The 22,212-nt window shown below is 34.6% G+C and overlaps 1 protein-coding gene across 1 annotated transcript; it reads left to right on the forward strand.

Annotated features, from left to right (window-relative positions):
• Positions 1-370: 370 nt before the first annotated feature.
• Positions 371-22,119, forward strand: LOC132286806 (probable E3 ubiquitin-protein ligase BAH1-like). The gene is made up of 5 exons (XM_059789199.1): positions 371-430; positions 18,740-18,830; positions 20,842-21,053; positions 21,160-21,408; positions 22,081-22,119. The coding sequence occupies exons 1-5, from the start codon at positions 371-373 to the stop codon at positions 22,117-22,119; spliced, it is 651 nt and encodes a 216-aa protein (XP_059645182.1).
• Positions 22,120-22,212: the final 93 nt, after the last annotated feature.

Raw genomic sequence — 22,212 nt, forward strand, 5'->3', positions numbered from 1 at the left:
ATGGACATTAAATCAATAACATACATAAGTTATATATAAAACAACAACATACACATGCTACATTTAAAACAATACAACCAACCAACCAATCAAAAAAAAAAAAAAAAAAAACCACCTCTGTAAATTCTACTTAACTTTGTAACACACCCACAATAGAACAATTCCATAAATATACAATCTATATTAATATATTAACTGTAAGTATTTTTTTTTTTTTTTTTTCGATAATCTAAAATGAATAAGTTTGTACTCTTAGTTGTTGTTGTTATTTTTTTTATTTTTTTTTTTAAAATGAAATAACTACCATCATATTAACTAAATAATAATAAAATAAATTACTCTACTTTACTAAAAGGAACACACATAATAGATGGCGACACCGTCAATGGAAGAATCAATTGATTCTGCTAACAATAGTAGCTATAGATTGGTAAGGAAAAATAATATATATATATATATATATATATTTATTTATTTAAAGTGAAATATATATATTTGAAATGCCAACCAAACCATGATTTGGCCAGTCCCTATATGTAATTAAATGACTTTTTCATATAACAGGCCATTCCAGGAACAATATGTTGCAATTTCAAACAACTACATCAATAAATTCCACAATAGAAAAAAAATCAGCAAACACAAATACCGTCATATACATAAAATTCACACTGTAATGACCCGATTTATAACAGAACATGAAGAAAATTACAGAACATGAAACACGAACAACAACTAAATTCATGGCATAAAACAGAAGAAAATTATATCGCATTGACCCAATTAATTTATGCAATCACACAAATTTATTTCTTTGTAATTTAAACCCTACAATCATTCTAGAGATGGACTGAACATGAAGCCAAAAAGAATGAATAGAATAATGACTTGCCTTTTTTAAATTTCGAATTGCACTCCGATTTACCTTTTTTCTCTCTTCCTCCTTCTCTCTTCCTTCCTCTCTTTCTCTCTTTCTTTTCTCGCCACCGCTCACTGTTGTTTTCTTTTCTTCAATTTCGTGCACAGCCTCCCCACCAGACCATAAACCTATGTATATATATATATTCTAATATAACCTAATTCTATACTAACTCCATACTTCCGACCACACCATAACACACCTAATCCTCATAAAACTACACAGCCCACTCAATGCTACGATTGGCATTTAAAAGCTACCATTTCAATGAACTTTATAATATAAATATAAAGTTTAAATACTAATAACTAACCTTATTAAAAATCCTGTGCACATAAGTTTACCTTAACTTATATATTTTAACTTTTAATAATAAAACTAACATTCTAATTACCTTTAACATAACTGGGCATATATATATATATATATATATATACACTTTAAATAAGGATTTATGCGTTATATATTTATATATATATTTACCCATCCATACAACTAGCCAAAAATAAAAAATAAAACAAAATAACATTAATGGAAAAACAAAATTACAACTACCTAGAAAAATCCTACTAATTAATTCACATTTAAATAACAAATAAACAAGCACTCCACAAAAAAAATAATAATAATAATAAATCAATTAACCAAGTAGATAGAAATAAAATAAAATAAAACAAAGTAAACACCAAATAAATAGCTTTTAAATGATAAACAAATAAAACCCTAAAACAAACGCACAAACAATTTAAATAGCCACGTAGACAAATAAAATAAAACAAAATAGATAAATAAAACCTAGAAAAATTAGGGGTATTACACAAGTCCTCTATTCTATACTTCTCCTTTAAATCTGTGTTCTGTATGCCTTTAGTATAACTTTAGGATCTATTAAAGGATTAGTAAAATATGTATTCGTGTTTAAAATTGATCTAGAACATAGGTTTTTGTGGATATATGTTCATATTGTCTTTATTGAATGATTTTGTAAAATTGATGGCTAAAATCAGATTTAAGTTGATTTTTAGATGTTAAAGTGATGTAAATTCGTGCATAGATGTTTATGGGACTTAGTAACATACCTTAGGACCCTTAACAAGGAAGAACATGGCTGGAAATAGGAGTTCTTGAGCTATTTCTCGAAAAAGAGCTGGAGCACTCTATTACAACACTCGAGCGCTATATTCTAGTGAATAACGCTCAAGCGTTATATAGTATTTTTAGGCAAACGTATCCCGTTTGGCCCAGAATTGATTATTTAAGGTCCCGAACAATAAGTAGGGACTTAGGTACAGTGATATGTGAATTTAAGGCATGATGATATCGATGCATGTTTATGGGATTTATTCGATTATGAATTTCTAAATTTAATCTTATAAATTATTCTAACAGATGAGATTAAATGTTTAACATGAGATGACACTGTAGATCTTGTTATTTGCTAGATGAATAAATTATCAGCATACGTATATTCTTGATTTATGTTAAAATATCTGCTTGAAGGTTAAAATAACTTATAAGTTATTTTTATGATGTAATGAGCAGTTAATTGTTGTAATAAATGCAATACTTTATAATATGATAATAATCATGTGCGTAGTTGATTTATATGACCTTATACATAATCTATATATATGTGTAGATTGTTTAGGAACCATTGTTAGGATATGGTTCTATGTCATACCATTATTAAGATATGGATGACATGACATTGCTAGGATTTGACCATTTTATTTATTTGTTTCCTACCCATTGTTAGGATATGGGTACGGTTGTTATTGGTGCTCCATTGTTAGGATATGGTTAGCTTTATCTATAATAATATTATGTGTACCATGATATAAGCTTGAGGTCTTGTGATCAGTGGTTAAGATGGAGGCGTATTGTTGTCAGAGTTTTGGGATTGGCCAGGATGGTCCGATCGGACATATTTGGACCATATCTCAACTCTCACAAAATGTCTGGTTTCCGTGGTGCTTTTGGTAATGATCGTTTTGGACATTAATGTCATTTGTATTGATAGGTTTCACGGGTAAGCTAGTTGGGGGCCGGTGATGAATTAGGACTTTATACTATCATGCTACCGTACAAGTTGTGTGTGGTGGGCGAGTGCTAGTTTCCGTCGATGGTACCTTGCATTACCTAGCTAGTAATGTAAGTGTGGGCGGGTACTAGACAATGTCGATGCTACCGCACCTTGAGTACGTCGTGGGCGGGTTCTGGTCGTTGTTCGTACTGCCATGTCGCTCTTTTCTTTTGTCGTGTTTCAACATTTCGTTGTCTTGGGATTCTCTTGGTGGTTGACATTGAATTGACATGCTGATTCATTTGAGGAGTTATTTTCGGTTCGTGGTTTCGAGTTCCTTCAGTTGGATCTTGAGGCTTCTGGAGTTATTCTTTAGTTCTTTAAGATCCTTTCCTCGATGTGACCTTGTGTTCGGTCCTTATTTGGTTTTCCTCGATATGTTCCTAATTTCGGGAACGAAATTTCCTTAAGGAGGGTAGGTTGTAATGACTCGGTCATTTTACTTCATTTCCTTTTTCTGAAATTTTACGGATAAATTTTTTTCTGTTGAATCTTCTTTTCTGAGTTCGGTTACTCATCACTTAGTGTCATCTCGAGTGCTCAGAAATGGTTTCCGAGACTCTTTCCTTTGGATTGACAACTTCCTTTAATGACTAAGTCATTTCCGCTTTTTCTTTTTTTTTTGACACTATTCACTTTTCGTCTTTTTCCCGAGAATGATTTTCTTCGCGTAACCTCACTTTTTGTGCTCAGATTTGATTCCAATTTTGCATGTATCCATGATATTTAAATTATATGCTTTATGTATTTTTACTTTTCTAGAAAAGTATGCTAGTTGTTTACCTTTACGTAAAATGGCATGGATGCATAGTTTCTTAGGAAACATTATTTGTTCTTGGGATTTTTTCGAAATTATAAAAAATAATTATTTTTCTTTTTAGGGACCTTTTTGTAATTTATTTTGGAAGATATTTTCAAAAAGGACCTTTTTGTAATTATCGAAAAGTGTGACAAGTGTCACATTCTCATTGGTCCACTTGTAAACATCTCATTGGTTTACACTTAAAAGCCTTGGATGATGACATGTGGAGGGTAGAGATTCACCCACTTGTTGGCCTAGCATTGGTGCACTTGTTGGCTTGGATTGTTGAGAAGTGTAGGCATTAGATTAAGCCTAGAATGAACCATTAGATTAATGACAAGTGTAGGCTTCTAATTGAAGTCTAGCTTTTGTGTGTGTGAGGGGATGGTGCAAGACTAGATGTGTTTGCCTTCCATTGACCAAGTGAGTAGAGGAATACACAAAAGTGTTTTAATTAATTCATTTTACACATTAAACTTCTTCTTTGGCATATGGGAGTCTTATATATGCCATGGTCTATACCAAGCAAGACATCCGCTATATAATAGGGATAGTCAGTAGATATCAGTCCGAACTCGGACTTGATAACTAGTATGTTGTGAAAAATATCATAAAGTACCTTAGGAGAACCAATGATCTCATGCTCATTTATGGACGTAATGATGTGGTTCCAGTCAGGTATGATAGTTCTGTTTTCAAATCAGAAGTAGATATTATGAGGTTCATGACTTATGTATGTTCACTCAATGGAGGGGAAATCAATTAGTAGATTATTAAGCAGATTTTAACTGCTAACTCAAACCTGAAGGTGGAGTACATTACAGCCTTAAAGGCAGCAAAGGAAGCCTTTTGGTTTGATCTCACTGATTTAGAGGTTGTGGAGCATACTAGCCTGCCTATCGAGCTATATTGCGACAAAAGTGCAGAAGTAGTCCAAACCAATGACCGAAGGTTCCATATAGGAACAAGGTACACTGAGAGGAAAGTATCATGTCCTACATGATATTGTCTGGCAAGAAAATATGCTCATGGCTAGAACATTGCATTGGAACACAACTTTATTGATCCATTAACAAAGGTGTTATCGATCAATAGTTTTGATCATCACCAGGATAACATTGGAGTTAGATGCAATTTGAATTGGCTATGAAGGCAAGTGGGAGCTAATGTCTTAGCCGAGCGTGTGCATAAAATAATGCACAACACTTTAAGTTTGGAAATTAGTGTCAAATGGGCATCATACTTTAAATTTATAAATCGCTTAACACCTATACTATGTAGTATGAGTGAAAAGGGATCGTCCCAAGGGATTGAGGTGTCATACTAGGTTGAGGAATCAAAATTATGGTTAGTAGGTCAAGTGATCAAAATAGTGATTGGTTGGTTGAATTAAACTAGATGCAAATTAAACTAAAGTAAACAATAATGCAATAGAGAGAATAAAAGAGAGAGAGATCTTGGGGTTTAGAGATCACCACTAAGCATAGCTTTTCTACACCTTTAATGAATGATTAATGAGGGGAAGAACATGTATTGCAACAAAGTGTGTGTGTGTGTGGTTGTTTTAACAAGCATGGATAACAAATTAAGCATATATTGTCTGAACAACATGGTGGATAGCACAACATATCAAATTAAGCCATTAATCATTTCTTTAAGCTCACAATCCAAACACATCACAAGGTTAGAGATACATGTTACTTGCTTTTCATAAGTATGGAGCATCAACAACAAGTATGGATTGTCCTCTTATTTAACAACTACACTACAACTCAGCTAATGACATGAAATTAAACTAATTAAACTAAGGGAGAGGTACAATCCATCAACCAATGAATATGAACCATCAAACAAACCACAAGAATATGACATTAAGCACTATGTCTAGACAATCTCTAGATCTATAGCATCAATACACATAGACATGCATCAATAACACAAGAAATAGAGACAAACACATGAACATCTATTCTAGCATACATAGACACATAGATAGAATGAAATGATTAATTGGAAGTATTAAACCACATAAATCATTGAATAAACAAGATCTAAATATATAAGAGTGTCAAGACATGAATCACAATACAAATCCCCTCAAAAATACATAAATCAAGTAGTAGAAAGCATGCTTAGGGCTAACTCTAGCCCCAAGAGGATGTCTAGCCACTCATGGATGATGTCCTCCAACCCTCAAGAGCAAGCTCCATGGAAGAAATCTACTCCTTGGTTGATGAAGAGTCTCCAATGGTGTCTCTAGCCTCCTCCTCTTCTTTGCTTCCTCTCTAAGAGTTCTACAACGTATGATATGATATGATGTAAAAAGTAATCCTTATCTTATATAGGTAGGTCAAATGACACCAAAAATGAGCTGGGGTCGTACAGCAAATAATCCCCAATGATTGGAAAGAGGACAACTTTTTGTGAGCTGGAAATTTAACTTTTTCGCACTGGAGGAAGTTCGATCGATCAAACCTTGGACTTGGATCGATCAAACATGGCTAAAATCTATTGAAATTAAGCTGGATCGATCCACGATGGTGGCGCCTTTTTGGATAAAAACAAATCTAAGATATTTTGAAGATATTTTTGGGAAAAGGACAAAAGCGGTTGGTAGGGTGGTACAACTGGATAAGATTAATCATTTGGATAAGGATAAGAATGTTCGATCGATCAAAGAAGAAAGTTGGATCGATTGAACTTGTGGGATCTTTGAACAGGGACAAACATGGCTCAGATCCATCTTGAAGTGCTGAGATCGATGAAAGTTGGATCTATCGAACTTTTCTTGAGATCGATCAAAGTTGCTGAAATTCCACCCTTTGCTTCCTTTATGCTCTACTTTGCTCCTTTCTTTGATTCATTCCAGTATTGCTTCAATTATGCTCTTATTTGGCTGAGTTAGCTTATTTTAGGGATAAGTACCTGAAAATGAAAATAACACGAAATCAATACAAAATGGTAAAATAAGATAGATAAAGGTCCTAGAATACCTAAGCTTTAGTGATTTAAATATGCACTTTTCAGCGCTCATCACACCCCCAAACTTAAATATTGCTTGCCTCTAGCAATGAACTAGAAAGTAAAGGAATGACACGAACAACCATACAACTATGAACTAGTAAGTAAAGGAATGAAACAAACAATTATATAACTATGAACTAGAAAGCAATAAATGGATAACGCCACTTTCGTAGGGAACATGACTGCACTTAGCATATGTAACAAGCCTTTTAAACCCCTAGGTTACCCTTAGTGGACGAGTGAAGTCTCGTGAGGGTTTCTAAAAATGATACCCACAAACATTAAACTCATTCTTTCAAAAGAGACACTAATATTGCAAACAAGTATTAGGAGAAAACTACCTCAAGTATGCAATTTTTCAAACATTTCTGAGCAATTCCCAAATCTCAACATCAAGTAAGTAAGTATGGTCCTCCACACATTAAGAAAATGATCATGCAAATCAAAACAACTCTAGAATCCTTTTTTAGTGGACCGGCATCAAGTGTGTTGTTATCTAAGCTAACTAAAGAAATAATCACATCCTTATCCTCAAACTAGCACACAAATCTAGTACCAATCAGTAAGACAAAAAGTGAACCTTTTATTAAAGCTTTATTGTTCTAGGTGCGCTTATTCTTTTCACTAATCATTTTTTTTTTTTTAATAGGATCAAAGATGGAAGCATGGTGCAATGTGTTGATCTATTAAGCTTTCTAGCGATCTATGAGGTCAAGCGTTAGGTCAATGACTCCCAAACCAAACGGCTTTAGGGCACTAGGTGTTCAAACACCCCTACGGACTTACAAGCTCAAATCAACTAGGCTACAAATCAAGACAACCTCCATCTAATCATTTCCCACTTCTCACCTTTTGGGAGAAGTCCTCACTTTTTTATTACTTTTGCAACTTTTTCTTTTTCTTTTTTTATATTCAATTATTAACCTAGAGTTCGGGCCCTTCACCTTTCGGCGCTAGAATTTCAGTGCTTGATGAGGCTAGAATCCTGGCTACTTAGTGAAAATGGGTTGTTATCCACCTTTATCAAGAATAAAAGCTTTCAATGCATTAGCTCAATTGGGATATAACCAATTCAATAATCAACAAAGCATGTACCCCACAAATGAATGCTAGCGTGCGCCTGTGCTAGTGTAGAATCCTAGAATGAATCTCAAAATAATCACAAAATCAAGATGATGTGGACCACAAGTGCAAACAAGATATCAATTTTTCGAAAAATTTACTCCTAAATGGCATTCACAAGGCATACAAGGAGTATTGGACTCTTAAGTCAAGCAATTTTTAAATTTTAAGCAATATAGTCCTCAAAAATCAAAATCATAGCTAACATGAATCTCAAATCTCAATCTTACAATTAAGTCTCAACTTAAGTAGAATGCAACAAAGTCACCTTATCCCCAAACTTAAACCGCACATTGTCCTCAATGTGTAATGAGAACAACGAATAAGATGGAAAGAATATACCGTGGTGGTGAAAGACATGAAGCCCGGTAATGATCCAATTTGAAAGACGTCTCCCCCAAACTTGGAATCAACAACCCACTTGAATAACCACACTAGAAAATGCACATCAAACATCAAATGGGAAAAGAATAATCAAGCATTTTAAGGCAATATATCACAAGATGAAAGAGAGATGTGAGATCAAGCCCGATAGAAAAAGTAGCATGACTACACATAAGGGCACAAGAGAGATTTTTTTTTTTTTTTGAATAAACAAAAAGGAATTCAAGAAAGTATAAACAATAATTGCTAAGTTTAACGTTTCTAGCTAGACGTAATGCTGCTTTGAATAGATAAGCTTGAAATCCAAAAAGGGTCAAACCAAAGATGCTCAAATCGATCAAGGCAGATCGATCTCAAAAGATTTTTTGATCGATCGAACATGCATGAACCTGCAACAAAGTTCGAACGATGAGACAGAGAGGTCTTTAGATGCAGGTTCAAAATTTTTCTAAGTGTTGGAACTCAAGATCGATCGAACTTGAAGTTGGATCGATCGAAGAAGTTATGATCGATCTGAGAACAAGTTTGAATGATGGGACAGAGAGCTGAAATATGCAGGTTTTGTTCAAACGATTGGATAGAGAAGGACTTGGATGCAGGTTTGATGCAGGCATGATGTTCGATCGATCGAACTTTTCTTGAGATCGATCGAACAGACAAAAACTCTTCCATTTGCATTACATCCTAGATATCTTCATACACAGGGTCTATTAGATGTGCAGCTTCCAAATGTCTTTGGAAGACCTGTCCCTCAATGTAGGGTTTTAGTCTCTCTCCATTAACCTTGAAAATGTTCCCCTTTTTCAAAGTTTGAATTTCAACCGCCCCGTGCGGTGCAACAGAGATGACTTCATAAGGACCCTCCCATTTGGTTCACAACTTCCCCGGAAAGAGTTTCAGTCTAGAATTGAAAAGCCAAACTTTTTGACCGGGTTCGAAAGACTTCTTCACAATATGTTTATCATGAAAGGCTTTAGTTCTTTCTTTGTAGAGTTTGGCATTGTCATAAGCATTAGTCTCAACTCCTCCAACTCACTCAATTGTAACAATCGGTTCTCTCCGGTCTTATCAAGGTCAAGATTGAGCTTCTTAACCGCCCACAAGGCTTTATGTTCCAACTCAACCGGAAGATGGAAAGGCTTTCCATATACAAGTCTATAGGGAGACATGCCAATGGGAGTCTTATATGCCATCTGGTAAGCCCACAAAGCGTCATTTAACTTCCGTGACCAATCTTTCAGGGTGGTGTTAACCGTCTTCTCAAGAATATGCTTAATTTCCCAGTTAGACACTTCTACTTGCCCACTTGTTTGAGAATGGTAAGGAGTGGCCACTTTATGAGTGACGGAGTACTTAAGAAATAAATGCGAATTGATTACAAAAATGCTTTCCTCCGTTACTTATCATAGCCTTAGGCATACTAAAACGAGCAAAGATATTGGACTTGATGAATTGAATAACCACGGAATGGTCATTTGTTTTGGTAGCACATGCTTCCACCCGCTTGGAAACATAATCAACGGCAAGAAGAATGTATTGAAAACCATAGGACATAGGAAATGGACCCATAAAATCAATGCCCCATATGTCAAAAATTTCTACAATAAGAATGTTGGTCAAAGGCATCATATCTCTTTTCGACATTGAACCCATTTTTTGACATCTCTCACACGACTTGTAAAAATTGTGGGCATCTTTATGGATAGTGGGCCAAAAGAGCCCACTTTGAAGAACCTTCAAGGCAGTCTTCTTAGCACTAAAATGCCCACCACATGCAAGAGTGTGACAAAACACTAGAACACTTGGAATCTCGCTCTTCGGAATACATCTCCTCACAATTTGATCCGGACAATAACGATACAAGACAAGATCTTCCCAATAGTAATTCCAGATGTTGGCAAAGAAACGATTTTGTTCTTTGACCAAGAAGTTGGAAGTTTGCTAATTGCCAAATAATTCACAATGTCAGCAAACCAAGGCATTTGTCTATTAGAAACTTGGAAAAGTTGTTCATCCGGAAAAGAATCACGAATTGGTGGACTAGGAAAAAGTTCTATCGATAACCTAGAGAGATGATCAGCAACCACATTTTCAGTGCCTTTCTTGTCCTTGATTTCAAAATCGAATTCCTGAAGAAGCAAAATTCATCTAATCAATCTAGGTTTTGTTTCTCTCTTCGTCAAAAAATGTCTCAAGGCAGCATGATCAGAGTAAACAACCACCTTAGAACCTAAAAGATAGGATCGAACTTTATTAAGAGCATACATTACGGCAAGTAATTCTTTCTCGGTAGTGGAGTAATTCAATTGAGCTCCCGAGAAAGCTTTACTTGCATAGTAGATAGCACAAGGAAGCTTTCCTACTCTTTGGCCCAAAACCGCTCCCATGGCATAATCAGAAACATCACACATAATTTCAAATGGCAATGTCCAATTGGGAGGTTGCATGATAAGAGCAGAAGACAATAAATTACGCAATTTATGAAAAGCGTCTAGGCATACTTGATCAAAGACAAAAGGAGTTTCCTTGGCAAGGAGATTGCACAAGGGTCTAGCAATTTTGCTAAAGTCTTTTATGAATCGGCAATAGAAGCCGGCATGACCTAGAAAGGAGCAAACCTCTCTCACTGTTGAAGGTGGTGGTAATTCAGCAATAAGCTCCACTTTCGCTTTATCGACCTCAATCCCCCCCCTTGAGATGGCGTGACCCAAAACGATACCCTTTTGAACCATAAAATGGCTCTTTTCCCAACTAAGAACAAGGTTTATTTTACGACATCTCTTAAGCACTAATCCAAATTTTTGAGGCATACATCAAATGAAGACCCAAAGACAGAAAAATCATCCATGAACACTTCTAGATACTCTTCCACCATGTCCGAGAAAATTGACATCATACACCTTTGGAATGTGGCAGGGGCATTGCACAAACCGAAAGGCATCTGTCTATAAGCAAATGTACCGAATGGACAAGTAAATGTGGTTTTCTCTTGGTCCAATGGGTCAAGGGCTACTTGATTGTAAACTGAATAGCCATCAAGGAAGCAATAGTACTGTTGTCCGGCCAATCTTTCTAGAATTTGATCAATGAATGGCAAAGGGAAGTGATCCTTTCTAGTGGCCGCATTTAATTTGCGGTAATCAATGCATACACGCCATGAATTTCCTCACCCTTTGCATTCTCAACCACGATAATCCCTGATTTCTTGGGAACTACTTGAGTTGGACTCACCCATTTGCTACCGGAGATTGGGTAAATGATTCCGACATCTAAGAGTTTAACAACTTCCTTTTTGACTACCTCCTTCATGTTAGGGTTAAGTCTCCTTTGGGCATCCCTAAAGGGTTTTGTATCCTCTTCCATAAGTATGCGATGCATACAAATAGAAGGGTCAATTCCCTTAAAATCTGCCACACTCCATCCTATGGCTTCCTTGTTTTCTTTAAGCACATTTAAGAGAGCGTCTTCTTGGTCTTTTTCAAGACTTAAAGAAATGATAACCGGAAGAGTCTCTTTTGGTTCTAAGAATGCATACTTGAGATTGGAAGGTAGAGTTTTAAGTTCAAGAGTTGGTGGAGAAACTAAAGATGAGATCGGTGGAGTGCTAGAGAGTGGAGGAAGAGGTTCTATTGGAGTTTTCCAAGATGGAAAATCCAAGCTTGCAACAGATTCCATGAGATTGCTTACTTCATCCATTGATTTTTCATCATCAAACCCACAATTTCCATACATTTCAAGAAGACAAGAAGCAAGAGGATCATTCAATAGAAGAGATGAAAGGTTATCCTCAATTGGTTGTTTCATGACCATGGTAGGAATTGATCCCTCAACAATCTCATCCAACACATCTACAAGACAACACTCGTCTTCATCTACGGGATGTCAATTTGCGTTGAAAACATTAAGCTTGACCATCATGTTACCAAACGAAAGGTCTATAACCCCGGATCTACAATTGATTATTGCATTTGCGGTGGCAAAGAATGGCCTTCCCAAGATGATTGGGATGTGATTGGTGGGATTGGCAACTGGTTCGGTATCAAGAACTACAAAATCAACCGGGAAGTAAAACTTATCAACTTTGATAAGGATGTCCTCAACCATGCCCCTAGGTGTTTTGATGGATCTTTCAGCTAATTGAAGCATTACCGAGGTTGGCTTCAACTTATTCAAACCTAGTTGGACATACACGGAGTAAGGAATCAAATTAACACTTGCACCTAAGTTAAGAAGAGCTCTACGAACTTCATAGTTCCCAATCACACATGAGATGGTCGGAGCATCGGGATCTTTGAACTTAGGTGGAGTGTTTTATTGAATAATGGAGCTCACTTGCTCTGTAAGGAACACTTTTTTAGGGCTTGGTCCCTTGCTCTTCCTCTTTTATGTGCAAAGATCTTTCAAGAATTTTGCATAAGGTGGAATTTACTTAATGGCATCCAAAAGAGGAAGATTGATGTTTACTTGCTTAAAAACTTCCATCATATCATGTATTTTCCCTTCTTGCCTCCCATAAGGCTAAGTTTTTTTAAAAGCATAAGGGAATGGAGCTTTTGGCTCATGAGACTTTGCAATTTGAGGAGATGATGGAGATGATTGAGAATTCCGGTTAGGAACATTTTCATTCAAGGAAGTAGGAGTGGAATTAGGAATTGGATGGGTGATAACTTTAGGTTGCACCGATTCACTATCTTTCTTTGGTAGCTCAACCTTATTGTCCACTTGCTTACCACTTCTCAAGGTGGTGATGGCTTGCACTTGAGCTTGGGAAGAACACCCCGATGTAGGGTTTGCTTCCACACAAAATTGGGCTTTTGGATTCCTCTCGGGTTGACTAGGTAATTTCCTAATTTCTCTTACATTCAATGCATTAGCTATGGTCCCAATTTGGGCTTCTGGCTTTGATATGGATTGAGAATGGGAATGCAACAAGTTGGTATTTATCTCTAAGCTACCCAAAGCTACCAAAACCTTATCTTCAAATGTAGAATGGCTAGAAAGTGCATGAGGATAATGAGAGCAAATTTGCGAATCATACATTTGAGGATGTGAAAAGTGATTAGTTTTTTGATGAGATGAAGAAGAAACAAATCCTTGGGAACCTCCTTCCCTTTTATGAGGTGGAATATATTTGCCTTAAAACTTTTTAGCTTGATAGAAATTCGGATTTTCATTCCACATTGGAACATATGCACTTGAGTAAGGGTGAGTGAATGTAGCATTGACTTGTTCAAAGTGCTCATTGAATGCATGTCCATGGGGACAATCGAAAATAGTATGTAAAACACTTGAACATGTCATGCATGGCTCACTAAGATGAGAAGTATGATGAAAAGAAGGTGATTTTATAACCGATTTTTGACTCAACCAGAATTAATTAAGTTTTTGAGAGAGAGTTTTAACCTCGGCTACAATCTCTAATGGACTCTCTACTTGACATACTTGCAAATCTCTCTTCTTTTCCTTTGAACTATGGTTAAATCGAGAAGTATAATATTTTTGCAAAGAGTTTTCGCTCATTTTCTCAAAGAGGTGCCATATGTCATCTTTATGTTTTCCAAAATATGATCCTCCACATGATGTATCGAGTATGTCCTTATGAATGTCGGATAGGCTCTCATAGAAATATTGAACCACTTGCCATTTCGGAATGCCATGATGTGAACATTTGCTTAGCAATTCATTCAATCTTTCCCAAGCCTCATGTAACCACTCCCCTTTCCTTTAAGAAAATTCTCTAATTGAAGCACGCATTACATTAGTCAAACTTATGGGGCAAAATTTTTTCAAAAATTCATTGTGCATTTGTGCCCAAGATGTTATTGAATTTGCCCCCAAAGTATTAAACCAATGCTTTGCTTTATTTTTTAGTGTGAAAAGGAAGAGAAGTAGCCTAAGAACTTCCTCCGGGACATCCATATATCTTACGGTGGAATATATTTCAAAGAATTCATTAAGATGTTTATAGGGTTACTCATCATCTAAGCCATAAAAGAGTGGACACATTTGAATAGTCTCGGGCTTGATTTCATATTGATTTGCTTCAAAATTAGGCAACACAATACAAGTAGGTGCATGATATGCATGAAGATTGTAACGATCACGAAGGACCATTGGAAGAATTAGAGCTTGAACTCCGGGGCCATGTTGATTAAAAGGTGGGTTTTGCATGAAACGTGGGTCTAAGTAGCCAAGATTATCCTCTAGATTTTCCATGTGAATGCCTAGGACGAGTGATATGACAATGACTATCCAAGACTTCTAGTGACACACAAAACACAACAAAACAAGCAAGCACTTCTCCTTCACAACAAATCAACAATCAACAAACTTCCTCCACAATACTCCCGTGCTATCAACAATATGCAAGAAAAGTAAATTACCTCCACGTGGGCTCACGATTTATCTAAGAATTGAAATACAAGCCTCCACGCGGGCCGACGATTTAACTAAGAGTTTGAGTAAAAAGAAGCTCACGAGGGTCCTTTAGCACTTTAACACCAAATTTTTAGCTTAGCTTAGCAAATTTTTAGATTTTTAGTATTTTTCCTTGCTTGCTTAGCTCTTTTGCTTAGAATACTCTTTTGCTCACCTTCTTAGCCCAATGCTCCTTGTCAAACAAGAACAAACACAATAAGTAACAAAATTGAAAACAAAGTAAAGACACGATCAAAAGAGTACTAATTCCTAATTGATTCCACAAATATGATATTGCCAATCAATCAATCCCCGGCAATGGCACCAAAATTATGATGTCTTAGCTGAGCGTGTGCACAAAATAATGCACAACACTTTGAGTTTGGAAATTAGTGTCAAGTGGGCATCATACTTTAAATTTATAAACCGCTTAACACCTATACTATGTAGTATGAGTGAGAAGGGATTGTCCCAAGGGATTGAGGTGTCGTACTAGGTTGAGGAATCAAAATTAGGGTTAGTAGGTCGAGTGATCAAAATAGTGGTTGGTTGATTGAATTAAACTAGATGCAAATTAAACTAAAGTAAACAATAATACAATAGAGAGAATAAAAGAGAGAGAGATCTTGGGGTTAAGAGATCACCACTAAGCATAGCTTTTCTATACCTTTAATGAATGATTAATGAGGGGAAGAACATGTATTACAACAAAGTGTGTGTATGTGTGGTTGTTTCAACAAGCATGGATGACAAATTAAGCATATATTGTCTAAACAACATGGTGGATAGCACAACATATCAAATTAAACCATTAATCCTTTTTTTAAGCTCACAATTCAAACACATCACAAGGTTAGAGATACATGTTACTTGCTTTTCATAAGTATGGAGCATCAACAACAAGCATGGATTGTCCTCCCATTTAACAATTACACTACAACTAAGCTAATGACATGAAATTAAACTAATTAAACTAAAGGAGAGGTACAATCCATCAAGCAATGAGTATGAACCATCAAATAAACCACAAGAACATGACATTAAGCACTATGTCTTGACAATTTCTAGATCTATAGCATCAATACACATAGACATGCATCAATAACACAAGAAATAAAGACAAACACATGAATATTTAATCTAGCATACATAGACATATGGATAGAATGAAATGATCAATTGGAAGTATTAAACCACATAAATCATTGAATAAACAAGATCTATATATAGAAGAGTGTCAAGACATGAATCACAATACAAATCCCCTCAAAAATACTTAAATCAAGAAGTAGAAAGCAAGCTTAGGGCTAACTTTAGCCCCAAGAGGATGCCTAGCCACTTATGGATGATGTCCTCCAACCCTCAAGGGCAAGTTCCATAGAAGAAATCTGCTCCTTGGTTGATGAAGAGTCTCCAATAGTGTCTCTAACCTCCTCTTCTTCTTTATTTCCTCCCTAAGAGTTCTACAAAGTATGATATGATATGATGTAAAAAGTAATCCTTATCCTTATATAGGTAGGTCAAATGACATCCAAAATGAGCTGGGGTCGTACAACAAATATTCCCCAATGATTAGATAAAGGACAACTTTTTATGAGCTGGAAATTTAACTTTTTCGCACTGGAGGAAGTTCGATCGATCAAACCTTGGACTTGGATCGATCAAACATGGCTGAGATCTATTGAACTTAAGCTGGATTGAGCACGATGGCGGCGCCTTTATGGATAAAACAAATCTGAGATATTTTGAAGATATTTTTTAGAAAAGGACAAAAACGGTTAGTGGGGTAGTACAACTGGATAAGATCAATCATTTGGATAAGGACAAGAATGTTCGATCGATCAGAGACGAAAGTTGGATCGATCGAACTTGTGGGATCTTTGAACAGGGACAAACATGGCTCAGATCCATCTTGAAGTGCTGAGATCGATGAAAGTTGGATTGATCGAACTTTTCTTGAGATTGATCGAAGTTGCTGAAATTCCACCCTTTACTTCCTTTCTGCTCTACTTTGCTCCTTTCTTTGATTCATCCCAGAATTGCTTCAATTATGCTCTTATTTGGCTGAGTTAGCTTATTTTGGGGATAAGTACCTGAAAATGGAAATAACACGAAATCAATACAAAATGGTAAAATACGATAAATAAAGGTCCTAGAATACCTAAGCTTAAGGGGTTTAAATACGCACTTTTTAGCGCTCATCAGGAGCTGTTGGGATTTATATGCCCTAGCATAACAAATTCCTATCTGGATTAAAGTGACATATGTTCCTGAAATATCTGAAATATTTATGATTTATATAATTGGTGAATTTAATGTATTATGTTTCAATTTATTATAGAATTGATAGTGTCCATTTGATTACAAGAGATATTTATATATGTATGTGATGGCGATCAATACATGAATATAATACTAATCATAAATGGTTCATAATTGGTAATTATGGATGGACTCATAATTAATTAAGACTTGAACTGGATCCGCGTTAGGTTGAGATATATTGCGAGAGCCATCGTATGCAATTGCTCTCTATCACCGTCATGGTATTTAACTCTTAAGCATGAGAGAAGTATAGACTCTTTTATTAATTTGTAATTACTTTGATTTATTCAGCGGAATCTTTGGAATCCTTAGACCGGCACTTTGGGTAATTATGTAATTAATAGTTAAAGGGTTATATTTTTAATATTTGGATAATTGCTACTTGTATTTATTTTGTATTGATTATGGTTGATCACAAAATAAATTCGAAGGCCTTCGTGTGTTTTTAGACAAAATGATTTATTATATATTTATTTATTTAAATTATTATTTTTTGTCAAACTAATGTTTTATTGTAAACGAGCCAGAAATAATCAATGGTACCAAAATAAATATATTAATTGTGTAGTCGGATTGATGGCTTTATTTATCCGATAACTAATTATGCATGGAGGGGTCAAAGTGCAACATTGACTTAGAGGTTATTTATTATTTAATTGGAGTTCAATTAATTTCTTTTAGTGGAGTAGAAATTAATTTATGAATTAATTGAACTGAGTCCATGGACCGGGCCAATTATTAATTCATTGTAGCCAATAAAATAATATACCTAAAGGATTCTCACTCATAACCCAACTTGATATTGGAATTATATTATATTTGAGACATGTGAATTAGAAATTGAGAAGGATTTATTGTTTCCTTTTCTTTATCTTTATGTTGCCTATATATATACATGGTCTATGTATATTTTAGGGGTGATTTTTGGAAGAAGGAAAAAAGAAATATATTTTCTCTTTCTAGAAAATTAGGGTCATTGTTCTCATCTAATGAAGACTCCCACAAGCCTAGTTTTCCAAGGTCATTCATGGAGGCTTATGAGTGATTCCTAAAGGCAAAATAATTAACAAGAAGATGGAGATCCAAGGAGAAGGCATCTTACTAAAGGATCTACAATAAGTGAGAAAATTCACTATAGAGGAAAGTTTTAAAGGTTTACTTAGACTATTGATGTAAGTATTCAATCTGTTAATTAAATGATACATCATATTTTATTTTTAGATAAAACTTGTCTCTATGTGATAAATCATGATCTATGAATGAAAATCCCTTAAAAAGTTTTCAAAACTTACACGTTTCCCAACAACATCACCGCCGAATATCCCCCTCCCCCTGATCAAGATATTGACTGTGGTGATACTGTTGCGCATGTCGGACCATTGTTGACAATCTGATGGACCATATTGAATCGGTCTAGGGATGAATACTTGGAAAGGATAAGGAAGATTCGGTTGTATGTGAAAGAGTTGTGGCGGAACTTAGGGGATGGATGAGTAGTAGAATTCGAATAAATCTTGGGCTAGTTTTGAGGGATTTGAGGATTTGCTTGGATTCATATAATTATGGATTTGATTGGTGTGTTTGCATTCATTGAGAAATTTTGGGATTGATTCACGGTGGTTCTTGCATGTAGTGAAAATTGTGTTTTTGAATTTTTTTTTAGTTGGTGGTTATGGATGGGGATGGTGGTGGTGGCAATGACATCACCAGTTATGGTGATTATGGTGTAGACGGCTGTGTTGTTGGTGGTGGTGGTAATTCACATTGGTGACCCTAACCCTAATTGTAAAATTAAAATTGTAATTTATTTAATTTAGTTATTCTAACAAATAATTATTGATTTATTTTATTTAAATAAATATGATTTAACTATTTTTTAATTAAATATAATTAAAATATTTTAAATTTATTTTAATTACATTATAATTATTGTAATTATTTAATTAAATGCATTTTAATTACATTTATTACTCAAATATAATTCATTTAATTCCATTTACATTTAGTGATCTCATTTACATATAAGGTGTTGTTTTGTCCATTGATTCAATTAATTATTATTATTATTATTTTAATGGCACTATAAGGGTAATAAAGTCTTTTCTATTTAGCTGAAGGGTATATTTGTCCTTTCAAATCAATTTTCTGACAAAAAGTACTGCTTTTTGTACGGAGGAGGAGGTCTTTGCAAAATTGGGTCAAACCTCAAGGGGCACGTTGCAAAAAAAAATGTAAACCTCAAATTTATTTGCAATTAAGTGAAACCTAATGAGAGGTCATTGTAATTTACCCTTACAAAATTTATATCTCACATACATAAACAAGAAATAAATTTATATCTCAAAATTTATATAATGACATTGCCTAATAAATAGTCAACTAATTTTTTTTTTTTTATAAGAAATAATCACTTTCTATTAAACGGAAACGTTACATTTTCATTTAATTCAACTGGAGTATCCAAAAAATTTTAGTACCGTACCTTCCTATTGAAATTTTGTGTTAATAATATAAAGGTGGTATAGGAAAAAAATGATTATGTTTTGGTTGTTGCACCTACTCATGCACATGGTTATGGTTGTGTATTGTACGTAATATGGTCCATCTTGAAAGTCATTTTCTTGGAATACCAAGATTAATATCAGTTGAAATTAAAATAATAATAATATGATGTGATATGTTTTGCAGTCCTAAATAAACTTATTATTTCCAATTGTCCTTCTAAAATGCTTTTGAATTATAAAAGATAATAATAATAAAAAAATAATAAAATCATTTTGAATTCAAAGAATATTGTTTGACATTACATGAGATCACTATGACATTATGTTTTCTCTTTTATGCGGTTGAACTCAATTTTATTTTATTAATTATACATAATTTAAATATAATTTTATTGGCTTTCCATTTTTTATTTTTTGAGGAATTTTTCTTTGTTGCTTCACATACTTTGTTTAACGGGGAGAGAGGGAGAAAAAAAAAATATCTTTGAAGAATAATCTATTAAGGAATAATTTGGTTCGAAAAATTCCATCAAACAAGTACTTAGAGGAACACAGTTAAAAAAATATTTATAAGAATTTTTTGCAATTGGATAACAGTCAGGGAGGATTTTTTTCAATTCGCCCTTGTTTTAATGATAAATCACAGAATTTTCCTTCCTAGTTACAACGAGGTTGAATGAGTATGGGCCTGCAAAGTCAAATGGGCCAAAATGGACCGGGCCAGAAGTACCAATCACGGACCGTATTCTCTCAATCCCGATCTATTTTATAGAGTGAGTTTTAAAATTATTACTACTAAAAAAAGATAGATAGGGATATTAAATAAGCAGTAATTTTTTTAGTTGATCGCTATTATAATATTACCCCTCTGATGGAGAGAGAAAATGAAGGTAGTAGATAGAGTGGAGAGAAAGAGACATCAAAAGAGATCTATATTCACAAAATATGAGACCATGAGAGAGACGTTATAAATCTATATTCACAAAATATGAGACCATGAGAGAGACGCAATAAATAAATAGTAATATTTTGGTAGGTAATTTACACAAATCTTTTGATTTGTCATAATTACAGACGGTACCTTTTCTGTTCCTGAAATTACGTGATCCTCTCTATTTTTTAAAATATCTTATACGAACCTCCCTTATTTGTGATAGACCGTCAAATACACTAACGGATTTGACTAATTTACTGAAATGCCCTTAATTTTTTATGATAAATGACTGAAGTACCCTCTATATATATATATATATAGAGAGAGAGAGAGAGAGAGAGAGAGTTGGATGCTTCAGTTCAAGAGTTAGACATCTTCTCCATCTTCATGTTGCTTCTGGAATGCAGAGATATTTGTTGCGCTTGCGGCAGTGTTTCGCAAACAACCAGCAAGCTATGGTACAGGAGGGTCAGATGTTGATTGAATATGTAATGATGAATGCTATTGCTATACAAAAAATTCTTAAGAAATATGATAAAGTAAGCATAAAATGGTTTTGCCCCAATTGGATTTAACCAGTATTTAGGATTTCATTGTGCTGAAAGAGGTTCGTTTTATTTATATATATATTTTCTTCCCTTTTAGGTCCATAGCTCTGTCAATGGGAGGAACTTTAAGTCCAAGATGCAGGCTGAACACACAGAGATTCTGCAATCACCTTGGTTAATAGAACTAGGAGCTTTCTATATGAATTTCAATAAATCATATGGTGGAGGGTCTGATGAAATTTCCAGTCCATTCTTTTGTGATCTGAGCGCCACAGAGCCCGTGTTGACTTTGAGGCTTCCGGATTCTGTGAAATTAGAATATTATCTCACTTGTGGTATTTGCTTGGTAAGATCATACTTTTGATTGCAGGCTGAACACGTATGCATTCTCGCCGGAAAATATGATTTGGTTATTAAGATTTTATCAGTCTCTTGAGATTTTATCAGAATAATAACATAACAAAACCAAGATGATTTCGATTCCGAAAAGGATGACACCAATCTCAACCAGAGAATGGATGAACGAAAAAACCCATTAGTTGAAAGTTGTGATTGGAAGAAAAAAATTGAAAACTCAGACCAATCCAGTGACACTGATACTACACAACCTAAGAATTGAACTAATAGTTGGAGAATTTCACAAAGAAAAGTCCCAATCTTTCATGGGCGAGAGCTAACACAGAACAATTCTTTCTCACAATGCTTTAATTGAATGATAACAAACTCAAATAACAAATCGATCAAGACTTGCTTGATCCGAGAATTTTTTTTGGAAAAATGAACAGGGAAATAAAATATACATAATAAGACTACCATGGATTCACATAACTTGATCTGTTGAGATTCAACTCAAAAGATCTACAATATGGTCACCGGTTGAATAATTTAGAGAGAGAAAGTGAGGAATTCTGATCTTATATATATATATATATTTTTAAATATAATATGAAATAATATAAGTAAGGATATTTTTGATATTTCATGAAAAATAGTAGCTGATGTCGTTATTTTTTTACAGTTGACTGACATTGACCGTAACAAAGAGAGGTGCGTGTAGAATATTTTAAAAATCAAAGGGAATTCACATCGTTTTCGAAACAGAAAAAGTGTTATATGTAATTATAACAAACCATATAGGAAGTACGTGTAA

Source organism: Cornus florida, unplaced genomic scaffold, assembly GCF_030987335.1.
Source record: "Cornus florida cultivar Cherokee Brave unplaced genomic scaffold, ASM3098733v1 CherokeeBrave_3.0.0_Hap2_Chr11, whole genome shotgun sequence".
NCBI lineage: Eukaryota > Viridiplantae > Streptophyta > Magnoliopsida > Cornales > Cornaceae > Cornus > Cornus florida.

Coding starts and splice junctions, on each gene's coding strand:
- LOC132286806 (XM_059789199.1), top strand. CDS start 371: ATGGCGACACCGTCAATGGAAGAATCAATTGATTCTGCTAACAATAGT. Junction 18,831..20,841: donor CTGTGTTGTTGGTGGTGGTG/GTAATTCACATT, acceptor ATATAGAGAGAG/AGAGAGAGAGAGAGAGAGTT. Junction 21,409..22,080: donor TCACTTGTGGTATTTGCTTG/GTAAGATCATAC, acceptor ATTTTTTTACAG/TTGACTGACATTGACCGTAA.